We start from the raw sequence: 15,343 nt of genomic DNA on the forward strand, positions 1-15,343 counted from the left end.
ACATTAAGAAGTGTAGCATGAGGGAGTTTGGAAAAGTAAAAATAGAATATTAGGAAAATATAAAATTGGGACGAAGGAGGTAAAGAAAGTGGGATCTCAAAAAAATTTGGGAGTAATTATCTCAAACAACTTGTACTATGATAAATAAACAAAATTGTCGGACAATCCTATAATGGCATTTACATATTTGGACAAAGAAATTATTAAAAAAATATTAGTTACAATGATAAGTCCTAGACTAGAATTTACAGCGACATTGTTGTCACCCAGTACCAAAAAGAATATAAAGAAAATAGAAAGAATCCAGAGAGCAGCCACAAAAATGGCTCCTGCACTTTCAAACTTGTCATATGAGGAGAGACTGGCTAAATTGGAGTTACCGACTCTGGAGCAAAGAAGAGAGAGGTGACCTACTGACCATCTATAGAATCATGAAGGGCACAGAAATACTCGATAGAGAGGACTTGTTAAATTGGGACAAGAGAAACACAAGAGGACATGGAAAGAAACTCAAAAAACAGTTATAGAAGAGATCTGAAGAAGAACAGTTTTCCACATAGAGTGGTGGACACTTGGAACAAACTGGATGAAAAAATAGTGTGTGCAAAAACCATTCATGAATTTAAGAGCAAACTAGACACTGCGAGATACAAAGGCGGGACACCATGAGCGTAGCTCCCCTTCCCGTAAAATACAACTAGGTAATGTTGAAGAATGGACGACAAAATGAGTGGTAGGGTTGTGAGATAAACACCGAGAATCATCAGTGAAATGTCAGTAATTAAAACTTCAATGATTCTCAGTGTTTATCTCACTACCCTACCACACAACTAGGTAAATACATCAAACTCCTCTCTTCCTGTCTTATGTTCCATGTTTCTGCCCCATACAGTGCTGTTGGCACAATCACTCATTCATATAATCAGCTCTTAGCATCCATTCCCAAATGTTTATTTCTCATTACACTTTTTAATCCCTCGAAGCATTTACTTGCTTCTCTCAATCTACATTCTACCTCCACCTCTACTCCTCCCTTTCCTGCCACATTAGCACCCATGTATCTAAGAACTATCCACTTCCTCCCCTCTCTCTTCCTTAATACTCACTTCCAATTTACTGCCACATTCACCTCTTGTACATCTCATCACCTTTTACCCACATTTATCTTCAGGTTCCTTCTTTCACACACCGTCCCAAACACACCTTCCCAAACTAACATCCTCAATACCTCTACTGATCCTCCAACAGGCACTGTGTCATCAACAAACAACTGGCTTATCTCCCATTTTTCTCCATTTTCTTTAACCATATCCAATCCCCGACCCATTACCTTTGTGTTTACCTCTTTCACCACCCTATCCATGTATAAGTTGAACAGCCAAGGCAACATAACGCATCCCTGCCAAAGTCCTACCTTTACCTCAGACCACTCACTTTCTCCATTTCTTATTCTAACACATGTTCATCTACTATCATAAAAACTCTTGACTGCTCATAACAGCTTTCCTCCTATCCTATATATCTGCAGTACCTCTCACAGTGCCTTCCTGTCTACCCTGTCATAAGCCTTTTCCAAATCCATATAGGCCAAAAAATCATACTTATCTTTTCCTAAAGCTTTCTCACATATCTGTCTTACCACAAAAATCTGATCCCCACAACCCCCACCTTTCCTAAACTTATACTATTCCTCACTAATTACTCCCTCTATTACTCTTGATCAAAACTGTCCTGATCAAAACCCTCCCATAAGCCTTTCCAACTACTACTACACTTATACTTGTCCCCTTTTCCCTAGTAAAGTGGGATTATACAGGCAGTCCTCCAGCACTCCACCCTCTTTTAGACAAACATTAAATAACCTCACCAGCCAGTCCACCATCACTGTACCTCCCTTTTATAGACACTCCACATAACACCCATCTAACCCAAGTGCTTTCACCTCATCTTTCTTTATTTCTCCTCCATTTTTCTCATTCATCACTGTCATTTTCTTAGTGCTTCCCACTACCACTACCTTTCCCTCCGTATCCTCCTTCACATTCAGCAACTCCCTAAAATACTCTGCCCGTCTTCCTTCTACTGCCGTCTCTTCCTTTATCAGCTCTCCATTTGCACCTTTTACCTTTTATTTTCCACTTGATTTGCCTTCTCTTCCTATCCTAATTTCTTTCCAAAACCTGTATTTATTACTTTAAAAAAAATTGTCATACAATTACCCCTATTTCACAACTGCTCTCCTTTTTTCTTCCTTTATCTTGTTATTTACTATTCATTTCTTTGTACTTATCAAATTATTGGGAGTGTGTGAAGTAGTAGGAAACATTTAATTTTGAATTAAACTGAAGCACAAGGTAATATATTGATACCTAATATGGCTTGTGCCTCTATGTTGGTTCTTCAGGATTCTGTGACGGTGCACCAGAAGATTCGGCCCAAGGATGTTCCAGGAACACTACTCAACATGGCACTCCTCAACTTGGGATCCCTTGATCCAAATCTTAGGACTGCTGCCTACAACCTCCTTTGTGCTCTCACTCAAACCTTTGACCTCAAGATAGAGGGACAGCTCCTAGAAACTTCAGGTAAACAAGAATGAATTAACTTTAGTCAAGGGGTATGCATGGTGGGAAAGATCTAACAGGGACAATGTGATAATCAATGTAATTAGAAATTTACATCAATATGCTATGAACAAGTAGAATTTGAAGCTAGGTATGACACACTGAAGATTAAGAGACAGGACTCCATGAGTGTTCCTCCTTTCCTGTATATTACACACACATGCATAAAGAAATTAGAAAGAATACAGAGCATTGACAAAGTTGGCACGAATTCTCCTTAAATTAACATACGAACAAAGATTGTCCAAATTGGAATTACCAACTCTGGGACAAAGAAGAGAAAGAGGAGATCTGCTGACTATGGAATCATGAAAGGAATGGAAATCCTAGATAGGAATGATTTATTAAAATGGGACAATGAAAAAAAAAAGAGGGCACAAAAAGAAACTCAAAAAGGATAACTATAGAAGAGATCTGAAAAAAAGCTTCCCACATAGAGTACTGGATACCTGGAATAACTTAGATAAAGAAACAGTGTGTGCAAACTATTCAAGATTTTAAGAAATAACTTGATGCTGAAAGATACAAAGACCGGTCACCACGAGCATAGCTCCCTTTCCGTGTAATACAACTAGGTAAATACATAGTACCAGATTACCTCCATCATTCAGTATCTTGTTTAATGAAAGATACAAGGCATTCAGTAAATGAGATGCTGAAGGATGGAGGTAACGTGGTACTTAGAGGAGATTTTAAATGCAAAGAAACCTGTTGGGAAGAGAAAACAGTGAAAGGCGGAGAGGATCTATGGGGAAATGTATACCTGACATGACTATAGAGCATACAATGACACAATAGATTAAAGAAAATAGCAGGTATAGAAGTAATGAAGAACCATCGAGACTAGATATAATATTACTAACAGAACCTACAATTGTGGATAAAATTGAATACAAGACACCATTTTGAAAGACCATATACTAATAGAGGTTAAACTAAAGGAGGAAATATAAATATACAGAAATGAGAAATACAGAGAAGGAAGACTGATGTACAACAAAACTGACTTTGGGAGGGTTAAGAAATGCTTTCAAAATGCAAATTGGGAATATTTTTCAAAGGAGATACATAAACAGAAGAGAAATTGATGATTTTGATAGAAATTTATAATGAAGGAGTGAATAAGTTCATACCAAGATAGAAACCAGAAAAGGTATACATTAAGTGCTGGTTCCACAGAAAATGCAGTGAGGTGAAAGATAGAAGAGGTGAAGCTTGGAAAAAAAAAAACTAAAAAACCTGGAAAGTGGCAAATATATATTAACCATAGAAATGAATATGTAAAAGTGCACAAAGAGGAAAAAAGAAACCATGAAAAAGACAGAAAAATGTAAAGATCAACCCGTACTATGCTATAGGTACATGAATGGTAAACTTAAAAATAAACAGGAAATGGTGAAAGTACGCCACAGAAATATAGAATATACAGAATATTTAAAAATGGCTGAAGGCATGAACAACCACTTCAAATCTGTTTTCCCCAGAGAAAAAGTACAGCATTGGGATGAAGGAATTGAAGTACAATAACCTCCATGAGGGAAATAACAATAACCTAAAAAGAAATAATGTATCAACCAATGAACCTTGATGTTAGGAAATCACACGGCCCAGATGGAATTGCAAATTGGATACTAAAAAAATTTAAAGAAGAATTAATGGACAAAATATGTAAAATAATAAGTTGCTCACTCAAAGAAGGAAAAATACCAAATGATGGAAAAATGCCAATACTGTACCAATACATAAATGAGGAAACAAAGAAGAACCAACATATTACAGACTGGTCTCCCTTACAAGTGCTGTAGCCAAAATTTGTGAAAAAATGATCAAGAATAGATGAATAAAACACCTGGAAGTAAACAATATAAACCCTAGACAATTTGGATTCAGACGGGGAAGATCATGGCTGATTGTGCTTTCCTAGACCTACAAAAAGCCTTCAACAAAGTATCACAAAAAATTGCTATTAAAAAAAAAAAAAAAAAAAAAAAAAAAAAAAAAAAAAAAAAAAAAAGGAGGGATACAAAGTAAATTACTAAACTGGATGGAGGACTTCTTGCATGGCAGAAAAATGAGAGTAGTGCTCAGAGAAAAAGAGTTCAGCTTGGTAGGAGGTGATTAGTGGAGTTCCACAGGGATTAGTATTGGCTCCAATAATGTTTGATATGTGAATGACATGGATGAAGATGTGGATTGTTACATGAGCTTCTTTGCAGATGATGCTAAATTGCTGAGGAAAGTGAATACTGAAACTGATTTTGAATCACGACAGAGACCTAAACAAGGTTTGGAAATGGAACCAAAAGTGGGAAATAGACTTGAACATCAAGAAATGTATCATAATGGAGTTTGGAAAAAGTAAAAAAGAATATCAGGATATTATAAAATCAGAATAAAGGAAGTAAAGAAAGTGGGATCTGAAAAAGACCTTTGAGTAATTATCTCAAGTGACATGTCCCTTGATAAACAGATCAACAAAATTATCTGAAAATCTTACTAATCGCTAAGATCAATAAAAGTGGCTTTTACCAGTTTAGATGAAGAAATGGTTAAAAAAATACTAGTCACACCAAAAAGGCCTGGGCTGGCGTATACTGTGACACTATGGTCACCCAGTATCTAAAAGAATATAAAGAAAATTGAACAAATCCAGAGAGCAGCCACGAAAATGGCCCCAACACTTTCAAACCTGCATATGAGGAGAGACTGTCTAAATACAAATCACTGACTTTGGAACAAAGAAGAGAAAGGGGTGACCTGCTGACCAATTACAGAATCATGAAAGGCACAGAAGTACTTTATAGAGAGGACCTTATATTAGGATAAAAGAAATACAAGACATGATAAGAAACTCAAAAAGGATAGTTATAGAAGAGACCTGAAAAAGAAAAAAAAAAAAGTTTTCCACACTAAGAGTGGTGGATATCTGGAACAAACTGGATAGAACAATAGTGTGTGCAAAAACTATACATGAATTTAACCACTTCCATATGGTGACGCTTACGTAGGCGGCATGAGGAGCAAGTGAGTATGCGATGATGCCGACGTTGGCATCTTGATTATATTTATTGTAGTCGTACCTATGTAAGCTCCATTCTCTCTAAACTGGCTTCATCATATTTTCTATGGTTATAAAAATTCACGGGTGAAAGAGAACGAACGATTGAGCACTGACTGTATTTTTTATAATGCGATTATTATGATGCAACATCACATGTCATGCAGCTAATGCTGCCAGACGTTCGATGTGCCCCAGAGTGAAGAGGTTAAGAGCAAACTAGACACTGCGAGATACAAAGACGGACATCACGTGCATGTCTCTTCTTCCCATATGATACAACTGGGTAAATATAGAATACACACACACAAAAAGAGGAAAATTAGCAAGAAATGAACACTACAAAAGTATATGGATAAAAAGAGACATGAATAATGAGGAAAGAGGAGATAAGACATTAAGAAGCAAAGCTAAGAAAGAAATGAGAAAGGAACGGAGACCGAGAAAATGCAGTTTTATTGGAGAGTGATAGACATGAGACTGAAAAAAAAATTATATTCAAGAAAAACAAAGGGTTCAGAGAAAAAGATGGAGAGAGTAGAAAATTAAAACAAGCTTATACCAACATAGGCAGATATATCTCAGGATTAAATGAACTAAATGCATGTCAGAAGAAAAACCAGACATAATGGGAATTGTGGAGACAAAAATATGGGGTCCACTATTACCAGTAGTGGACATGGATTATATAATCACTGGCTTAGAAATACAGAGGAGAAACTGGGTGGAGTTATGTTCTTGGCTAAGAAAAACTTAAATGTGATGAAATTTACATATGGAGAGAACAGGGTGGAGATGATCACAATAAGAGTTGAAGATAGTGACATGAAAAGCAGAAAGTTTGCAGTGATATATGTGCCCCCAAAAATGGGGTCTTGGGGAGAGAGAGATTATTCCAAAATGTTAGATGATACAAAACCTTCCTGAAATGAGATGCTGAAGGATGGAGGTAATGTGGTACTAATGGGAGATTTTAACTGCAAAGAAATCTGTTGGAAAGAGATGACAGTGAAAGGTGGAGAGGATCAATGGGGAAATGTATTACATGACATGACTAGAACATACAATGACACAGTGGGTTAAAAGAAAACACTAGATTTAGAAATAATATAGAACTGTTGAGACTAGATTTATTATTTATGTCAGAACCTGCGATTGTGGATAAAATTGAATACAAAGCACCGTTTGGAAAGAGTGACCACATACTAGAGGTTGAACCAAAGGAGGAAATATATAGAGAGAGAAATGAGAAATACAGAAAAGGAAGACTGATGTAATGTAAAATGGATTTTGAGAAACGGGATGTTTTTTTTTTTGTTTTTTTTTATCCTTGAAGTGAGCTGGGAAAAATTCTACAATGAAGAAACAAGTGGAAGAAAATTTTGTTTCTGAAGAATATAAAGGAGTGGATAAATATGTCCCAAAACAAAAACTGGAAAAGGTGTATATTAAATGCTGGCTTAACAGAAGGTGCAGCAAAGCGAAATATATAATAGATAAAGCTTGGAAAAGATGGAGAAAAAACAAAACAAAAAAAAAGTACTAGAAAATGGCAAATATATATTAATCAAAGGAATGAATATGTAAAAATACACAGGGGAAAAAAAATAAACTATGGAAAAGACATAATAGAAAAATTTAAGGATCAGCCAAAACTATTTATAGATATGTGAATGTTAAAATTAAAAAACAAACAGGAAATAGTATAACTATGCCAAGGGAATATTGCATACACAGAAGATACAGAAATGGCTGAAGTCATGAGCAAACACTTTAAGTCAGTTTTCACTAGAGAAACTGTACAATATCAAGATGAAGGGAGAGAAATGAAATCCTCCCCCCATGAGTGAAATAATCGTCACATGGAAAGAATTAATGGACCAAATGAACCTTGATGTCAGGAAATCACACAGCCCGGATGGAATAGCAAACTGGATGTTAAAAGAATGTAAAGAAGAACTAATAGACAAAATATATAACATAAATTATTCACTATTAGATATAATACAGGAAAGGGACGGATGGGCTAATTGTGCTTTCCTAGAGCTAAAAAAAAGCCATAGGAGGGATACAAGGTAAACTATTGAAATGGATGGAGGACTTAAATTGGAATTCTACATGAATTTTAGGCTAGGCATGATAAAAAATTGGGAGATGGAACCCAAAGAGTGTTTCATCTTTCCTTTTTACCACAATTAGGTTGAATGCAGTTAGGAAAATGGAGTAAATACACACACACTTTACAACCAGGTACAACTATGTAAATATACACACACAAATAAAAGATGTATAATTGGTATCTGCTATTTGAATGTTATTTTTTTCATCAGTATTGTTTTATTTCATTATTATGGTTATAAACTTGAAATATAACTCATTGCAGGCCTGTGCATTCCTTCCAACAACACAATTTTCATCAAGAGCATTAGTGAGAAGCTGGCTGTAAATGAGCCTCACTTGACCCTAGAGTTCCTGGAAGAATGTATCCAGGGCTTCAGAGCATCCAGCATAGAGCTTAAACATTTATGTCTTGAATATATGACCCCCTGGCTACCCAACCTCACAAGGTATGGAAATATATTTACCTAGTTGTATTTTACAGGACGAGAGCTATGCTCGTAGTGACCCATTTTCGTGTCTCTCCACATCCAGTTTATTCTTAAAATTGTGTATAGCTTTGGCATTCACTGTTTCTCCGTTTAGTTTGTTCCACACATCAATCACTGTGTGTGGGAAGCTATTCTTTTTTCAGGTCTCTTCTGTAGTTGTCTTTCTTTAGTTTCTTTTTGGGTCCTCTTGTTTCTCTTCTGTCCCACTTTAGCAAGTTGTCTCGGTCGAGAATTTCCTTCTCTTTCCTAATTCTGAAAATGGTCAACAAATTGCCTTTCTCTTCTCTGTTCCAGTGATGACAGATGTAATTTTCCCAGTCTTTGATCGTATGTCAGGTTTCTCAGTGTAGGCGCCATCTTTGTCGCTGCTCTTTGTATTCTTTCTAATTTTCTTATGTTCTTCTTTGTGCTAGGTGCCCATAGTGTTGCAGCATATTCTAGTTTAGGTCTTATCAGTGTAACAACTTTTTTTTTAACCATCTCCTCATCTATGTAATAGAAGGCCACTTTCATTGACCTCAATAAGTTGTAAGTCTCTCCAAATAATTTATTGACATGATTATCAGGTGTCAAGTTCCTTTCTGAATTGACTTTTTTGACTTCTTTGTTTCCAATTTTGTACTGTCCTGATACTCTATTTTTACTTTTTCCAAATTCCATTATGCTACATTTTTTAATGTTGAAATTCATCTCACTTTTCCGACTCCATTCCCATATTTTGTCTAGGTCTTCTTGTAGCAATATGCAATCTTCTTCTGTTCTTACTCTCTTGAGTAATTTGGCATTGTCATCAAAGAAGTTCATATAACAGTTTACTCCCTCATCCATATCATTTATATATATGGCAAACATTAACCCCTTCCATACGGTGCCGCACACGTAGGCGTCATGAGGAGCAAGTGGATTCGCGACGCTGCCATATCGGCGTCTTGATTATATTTATTGTAGTCGCCCCTGTGTTTTTACATTCTCCCAAATGCGCCCTTAATCCCATTCTCTGTGGTTTTCAAAATTCGCGGGTGAAAGAGAGAACGATCGATATAAGCGGCGACTATATTTTATGATGCGAATATTATTTCGTTACGTCATACGGCTGGCATTGGCTGCTGCCCGCGAGATTTAAGTCCCGTATTGAAGTGGTTAAAGGAGCCAGTAGCTGTCTTTCTTTAGCCTTGTGGGATGCCACTTTTCACGTCTTCCCAGTTCGAATTTTTGTCTCTAAGTACCACTCTCATTTTTCTCCCAAGAAGGCGCAATCTGCCCATCCATCTCTTGTATTATCTCAATTAATCTGGAGTAAAAGCAGATTAGGTTTATGGTGCATGATCTTCTACTTTTTCAGATCTCTTCTGTAGCTGTCTTTCTTTAGTTTCTTTTTGTGTCCTCTTTTTTCTCTTCTGTCCCACTTTAATAAGTCGTCTCTGGCGAGAATTTCCATCCCTTTCATAATTCTGAAAATGGTCAACAAATCGCCTCTTTCTCTTCTCTGTTCCAGTGATGACAGATGTAATTTTTTCAATGTTTGTTCCAATCTTTGTTTGTATGTCAGGTTTGTTTTTGGTGGTACGTACACTGCTACAAATTTTCTGCTTTTCATCTTTTTGTTAGCAATTTTGATCATAATTATTTCTACATTGCCTTGACCTTCAATAATCTTTGTCACATTTAGACCGTTTTTGGCCAATATCATGACACCACCCTGCTTTTCTGTTCTATTTTCCCCCCAGTGGTTCTATGCTTATTGATAGAGGTCCTTTCAATTTTGTCTCTACTATTCCCATGATGTCAGGATTTTCTGTTTCTAGAGATATTTGTGTATGCCACTTTTAGTTTCTTATTTTCTTTTCTTTTTTGGTTTTTTTTTTTTTTTTTTTTTTTTTGTAGTAGTTTCAGAGGGATTAGTTTGTTAAGTGTAGTTGGGAAGGCTTATTGGAGGATCTTGATTGAGAGGATTAGGAGAGGAACAGAGGGAGTAATTGGTGAGGAACAGTGTGGATTTAGGATGGGTAGAGGTTGTGTAGATCAGATCTTTGTGGTAAGACAGATATGTGAGAAAGCTATAGGAAAGGGGAAGGATGTTTTTTGGGCTTTTATGGATCTGGAAAAGGCTTACGATAGGGTAGACAGAAAGGCACTGTGGGAGGTTATGCAGATATATGGGATAGAAGGAAAGCTTCTAGGAGCTGTCAAGAGTTTTTATGAGAGTAGTAGAGCTTGTGTCAGGATTGGAAATGGAGAGAGTGAGTGGTTTGAGGTAAAGGTGGGACTTCGTCAAGGATGCGTTATGTCGCCCTGGCTGTTCAACTTATACATGGATGGGGTGGTGCGAGAGGTAAATGCAAGGGTAGTGGGTCAGGGATTGGAGATGGTTAAAGAAAATGGAGAAAAGTGGGAGGTGAGCCAGCTATTTGTGGACGACACTGCGATTGTGGCAGGGTCGGAGGAGGGATTGAGGAAGTTGGTGACAGAGTTTGGGAGAGTATGTGATAGAAGAAAGCTAAAGATAAATGTGGGTAAAAGTAAGGTGATGAGATATACAAGGGGTGAAAGTGGCAGTAGACTGGAAGTGAGCATTAAGGGAGAGCGACTGGAGGAAGTGGATAGTTTTAGATTCTTGGGTGCAAATGTGGCAGGAAAAGGTGGAGTGAAGGTGGAGGTAGAATGTAGATTGAGAGAAGGAAGTAAATGCCTTGGTGGATTAAAGAGTGTAATGAGGAATAGACATTTGGGAATGGATGCTAAGAGGAGACTATATGAAGGAGTAATTGTGCCAACAGCACTGTATGGGGCAGAAACATGGAACATAAGAGAAGAAGAGAGGAGTTTGAATGTGTTTAAGATGAGATGTCTGAGAAGTATGATGGGGGTTACTAGGCTAGATAGAGTGAGAAACGAGGAGGTGAGGAGGAGAACGGGGGTGGAAAGGGAGTTGGGAGATAGGGTTGATGAAAGAGTATTAGGATGGTTTGGACACATGGAAAGAATGAGTGAAGACTAGTAAAAGAGGTATGGAAGGCAGATGTGGAGGGAGTGAACATGAGGGGACATCCTAGGATGAGATGGATGGATGGGGTGAAGGGGGCTTTGGGGAAGAGGGGAATGTCTGTTGAGGAAGGACGGGAGATGGACAGAAGACAGAGGTGAATGGAAAATGGTTGTATATGGATGATGATGTGATGCATGAGGTGGAATGGGCAGGGGGATGGGGGATGAGGTAGTATGTGTGAGCAAATTTTGATGCAGCCCAAAGGGATTTCTCCCCATCTCCTTTTATGCATGCGACGGAGAGGGGGGGGGTCGCTGATTTAATGAAGCGTCCTTGCTGTGGATGTGCTGTGTCTTGCGACACTGCTTGTGACCCAGGGCAGTGGACAAGGTGCAGGGATGACCCGTCATCCAGGAGGTGCTAAGATAAGAGGGAGGGTGGAGGGGGTGTGGAGTGTATTGAGGGATGGAATAGGTGGGAATGATTTTATGCCTTTTCCTTTTTGGCTACCTCCCTTGTAAGGGGGAAAAAGCCTTGGTATATGTATGTATGTATGTACCATTATTTCAGTCTCAAGTGCAGCACTCTCCAAAAAAATCTCGTTTTTTCCGTTTCTGTTCTCTTCTCATTTCTATCATTGGCTTCAATTCTGAGTTTTGTCTTTCTCTTTTTCCTCATCACTCATTTCCTTTTGTATCTATATATGTTTGAATTTCTCGCTGTTTGCCAGTTTAACTGCTTTCAACATCTCCTCGGCTATCATTTGGGTTCTTAGTTTTATGCTCAGAGGTCTTATGTTTTTTTTGTTTGTTTTTTTTTCCTTCTGAATATTTGCCTATCCTATGTATTTCATCAATTTCTTTATCAAAATTTTGCCCTTCATCCTGTATTTCTTTCAGAATCGCCTTAGCTATTTCCTTCTTTTCTCTCTGGTATCTATACATAATGTGTATTGCCTGGATACCATGGACCACAATGCACTTAACTTTGTCAGCTGTATCTCTCACCCATTTTTCCTTTTCTTTAAGTAATTTCATAACTGTTTTTTTTGTGTTTTCCTCCATCTACTTTTGTACTATTTCTCTAAAACATATTTTTTTATTTACCTGTTATTGTTTCCATTGATTTTATTATTTCAATGAGGTCTGTTTTTTTTTTTTACTCTTCCACCTTTCCAGTCACAACTTGTAATTGCTTTTTGACCTTTTTCAGTCCATCATTTTTAGTTTTATCTTCATTTTTCATTCTCTCATTTTCTCTTTTTAGGATTTAAATTTCACTCTTTAGGTCATTTAGTTCTTTGATTGTTTGCTCATTAATCTTACGCAAAATAATCAATTCTCTATGTACAGCTCGGTAGTCCAATTTTAAATCTATAACTTCTTCCATTAAGTCATTTATTTCATGATATCTTAATGGACTACTATATCTAATTTCTCTACCTATAAGCTTTTTCCTATTTCACGAGAAAAAGTTACTTTCCCACCTTTGGTTTTTCCTTGGAGAATCAATTACACAAGGGCATTTGGGAATGACACCTCTAGGACTTTCCACTATACCTTCGTCTAATCCTCTTTTTGTTGGTTCATTTGTTATTCTTTTTTCTTTATCTTTCTCCATTTTGCCAAAAACTATGCTTATTTTAAGAACTGGAAAAACTGGAAAAACTTTTACCAGTCATACAAGTACTATAGTTCACCCATCCCGCACAATAACAACTGGTTTCCTCTTCAATACGAGTTGAATATTCACGTGCAAGTGTTAGGCTGCCTAATGTACAATGATTCGGTGATGCATCACAATATGCATGTCATGAGATACAAAGTTACAGCTGCAGTATTTTCCTTTCTTTTGTTTTCTTTTATCCTGAATGTGGATAACCACAGAAAATGCAATCAAGCCTGTTCACAGAATACTGGGTTCACTCAGCTACAACTACAAAATAGATATAATCAGGACACCTACATGGGTGTCATTGTACCGAAGTGGTTAATAACTGCTTTCACCTTATCTTTTTTTATTTTTCCCCCATTTTCCTCATCACTATCATTTTCTTAGTGCCTCCCACTGCAACCGCTGTTCCCTTCCTATCCTCCACATATAGTAACTAACTCCTGAACTACTCTGCCCATCTTCCTCTTACTGCTGCCTCTTCCATTATCATCTCTCCATCAGTACTTTTCATCTTTTCTTCTCTACTTGATTCACCTCCCTTTCCTTACTTAATTTCTCTCCAAAACATCTTTCTATTACTTTCAAAATTTTCTGTCATACTCTTACCCCATTTCACATCTGCTCTCCTTTTTGCCTCCTTAATCTTATGTTTTACTTCTCTTCATTTTTCTTTGTACCTCACATATGTTTCTCTTTTCCTGTTTTGCAACCAGTCTGTGAATGCTAGTTTCTCTTTTACAACCTTCAATGCTTCATCATCCCACCACTCACTAACCTTCTCTATGCTCCATCCCATTATCCTTGTTCTACAAACCATCTTTACACACATTGTTACTCCCTCCTTGAAACACAACCATTCCTCCTCCACTCGTACCTCTACTCTATCCATCACCTTCTCCCACTCTTCTCTCAACTTCTTGTTCTCCTTCTCATTTAAGCAGTTTATTCTAAGCACCTCCCTACCTTCTGTCCTTTTCCTCTTTATCCTCCACTCTCATCTTGCCTTCTACCAAAAAATTATTTGTTTTTCCCCCACTATCTCTTTAAGAACATGGACATCCAAAACTCTTCCTACTACTCTTGTTACTACTATGCAATCCATTAATGCCCTATCTACCACCCTTACATCCACCACTCTCTCCCATATGTACTTATGCTTGACTTTCTTCGTAAACACTGTATTTGATATCAATTCTCTTTCTAGACATCTCCACCATCAACTCTACGATTTTATCCTGGAACTCCACACTTCCCAACCACTCCGTCCATTGCTTCATTTCCTACACTAGCACTAAGCTCTCCCAATACCACTACAGTGACATTCCTACCTAAACTCATTATGCACTTGTATAAATCTATCCAAAAAGCCTCCCTTTCCTCTACACTCTTCTCACTACCAGGCCCATATGCACTTAGAAAAATGCACATCTCCCTTCCCAGTTTCACCTTCATCCACATTAAACTTGAAGAAACCTCCCTCCACTCCACCACATGTTTACCTATCTCTTCACTTACTAGTATAGCCACACCTTCTCTCCCTCATCCTCTCTTCACTCCCAACACTGCCCCCACTACATTCCCAAACTCAATCTCACCTCTCCCTTTCAACTTTTTCACTCATTGCCAACACATCCATCTTTCTTTTCACAAACATACTGCCTATCTTTTCCCTTTTACTCTCATCTGTACCACACCCATGCCCATTAGAATATCCAAATCTTGGGTTTTGGTTGGAAAACTCCCAGACCCTCTTATACCTTTGGTATTTTTAGGAATGTCCCCTTTGGGGCTACAGAGAGTATGATGCCTAGTACTATCCTCCATCCTATTTTAGTCACATTTTACAATCAAAGTAGGAACTTTTGGTGGTAGTATTCTTTATTATATAAATACAATATATATATATATATATATATATATATATATATATATATATATACACACACACAAACACACACACAGTTGCGAATCAGAGCCATCTGGAGGCAATCCACCGAACCGCGATGTAAACAATGAACAAAGCGCCACGTGTTACGACAATGACTTCTTAGGGTTTGGTAAGTACGAAAGAAAGAACTTAAGTAGATTATTAGAGATAGAGAGAGAGATGAGCAAAAATAGGACTCGGTGGGAAAATGAAATCATGGACTTAAGAAAAGAGGTCATTGGTTTAATTGATTGTTTATCTAAGACTAACCACGAAATTTCTGACCTGAAAAAAGCTAACTTGGATCTTACAAACGAAATTAAAGAAATGAAAAGAGACATAAATGAACTGAAGAATGAAAATGAAAAGAAGAAAACTAATGATAATAATAGCGAAAATCTAAAGCAAGAAGTGAACAACAAATTCCAAGAATTGACACAAAAGATCGAAGAAAACTTAAGTGGG

The 15,343-nt window shown here is 37.3% G+C and overlaps 1 protein-coding gene across 1 annotated transcript in view; it reads left to right on the forward strand.

Annotated features, from left to right (window-relative positions):
• Nucleotides 1–15,343, forward strand: part of LOC143038025 (neurofibromin-like) — a 421,021-nt gene that overhangs the window by 257,212 nt on the left and 148,466 nt on the right. The window contains exons 36-37 of the mRNA XM_076206875.1: nt 2,405–2,585; nt 8,066–8,249. Coding sequence (XP_076062990.1) covers nt 2,405–2,585; nt 8,066–8,249 — 365 coding nt within the window. The remainder of the gene's footprint in view (nt 1–2,404; nt 2,586–8,065; nt 8,250–15,343) is intronic.

This window comes from Oratosquilla oratoria, chromosome 23 (genome assembly GCF_046742065.1).
Source record: "Oratosquilla oratoria isolate Oo_2021 chromosome 23, ASM4674206v1, whole genome shotgun sequence".
NCBI classification, from domain to species: domain Eukaryota; kingdom Metazoa; phylum Arthropoda; class Malacostraca; order Stomatopoda; family Squillidae; genus Oratosquilla; species Oratosquilla oratoria.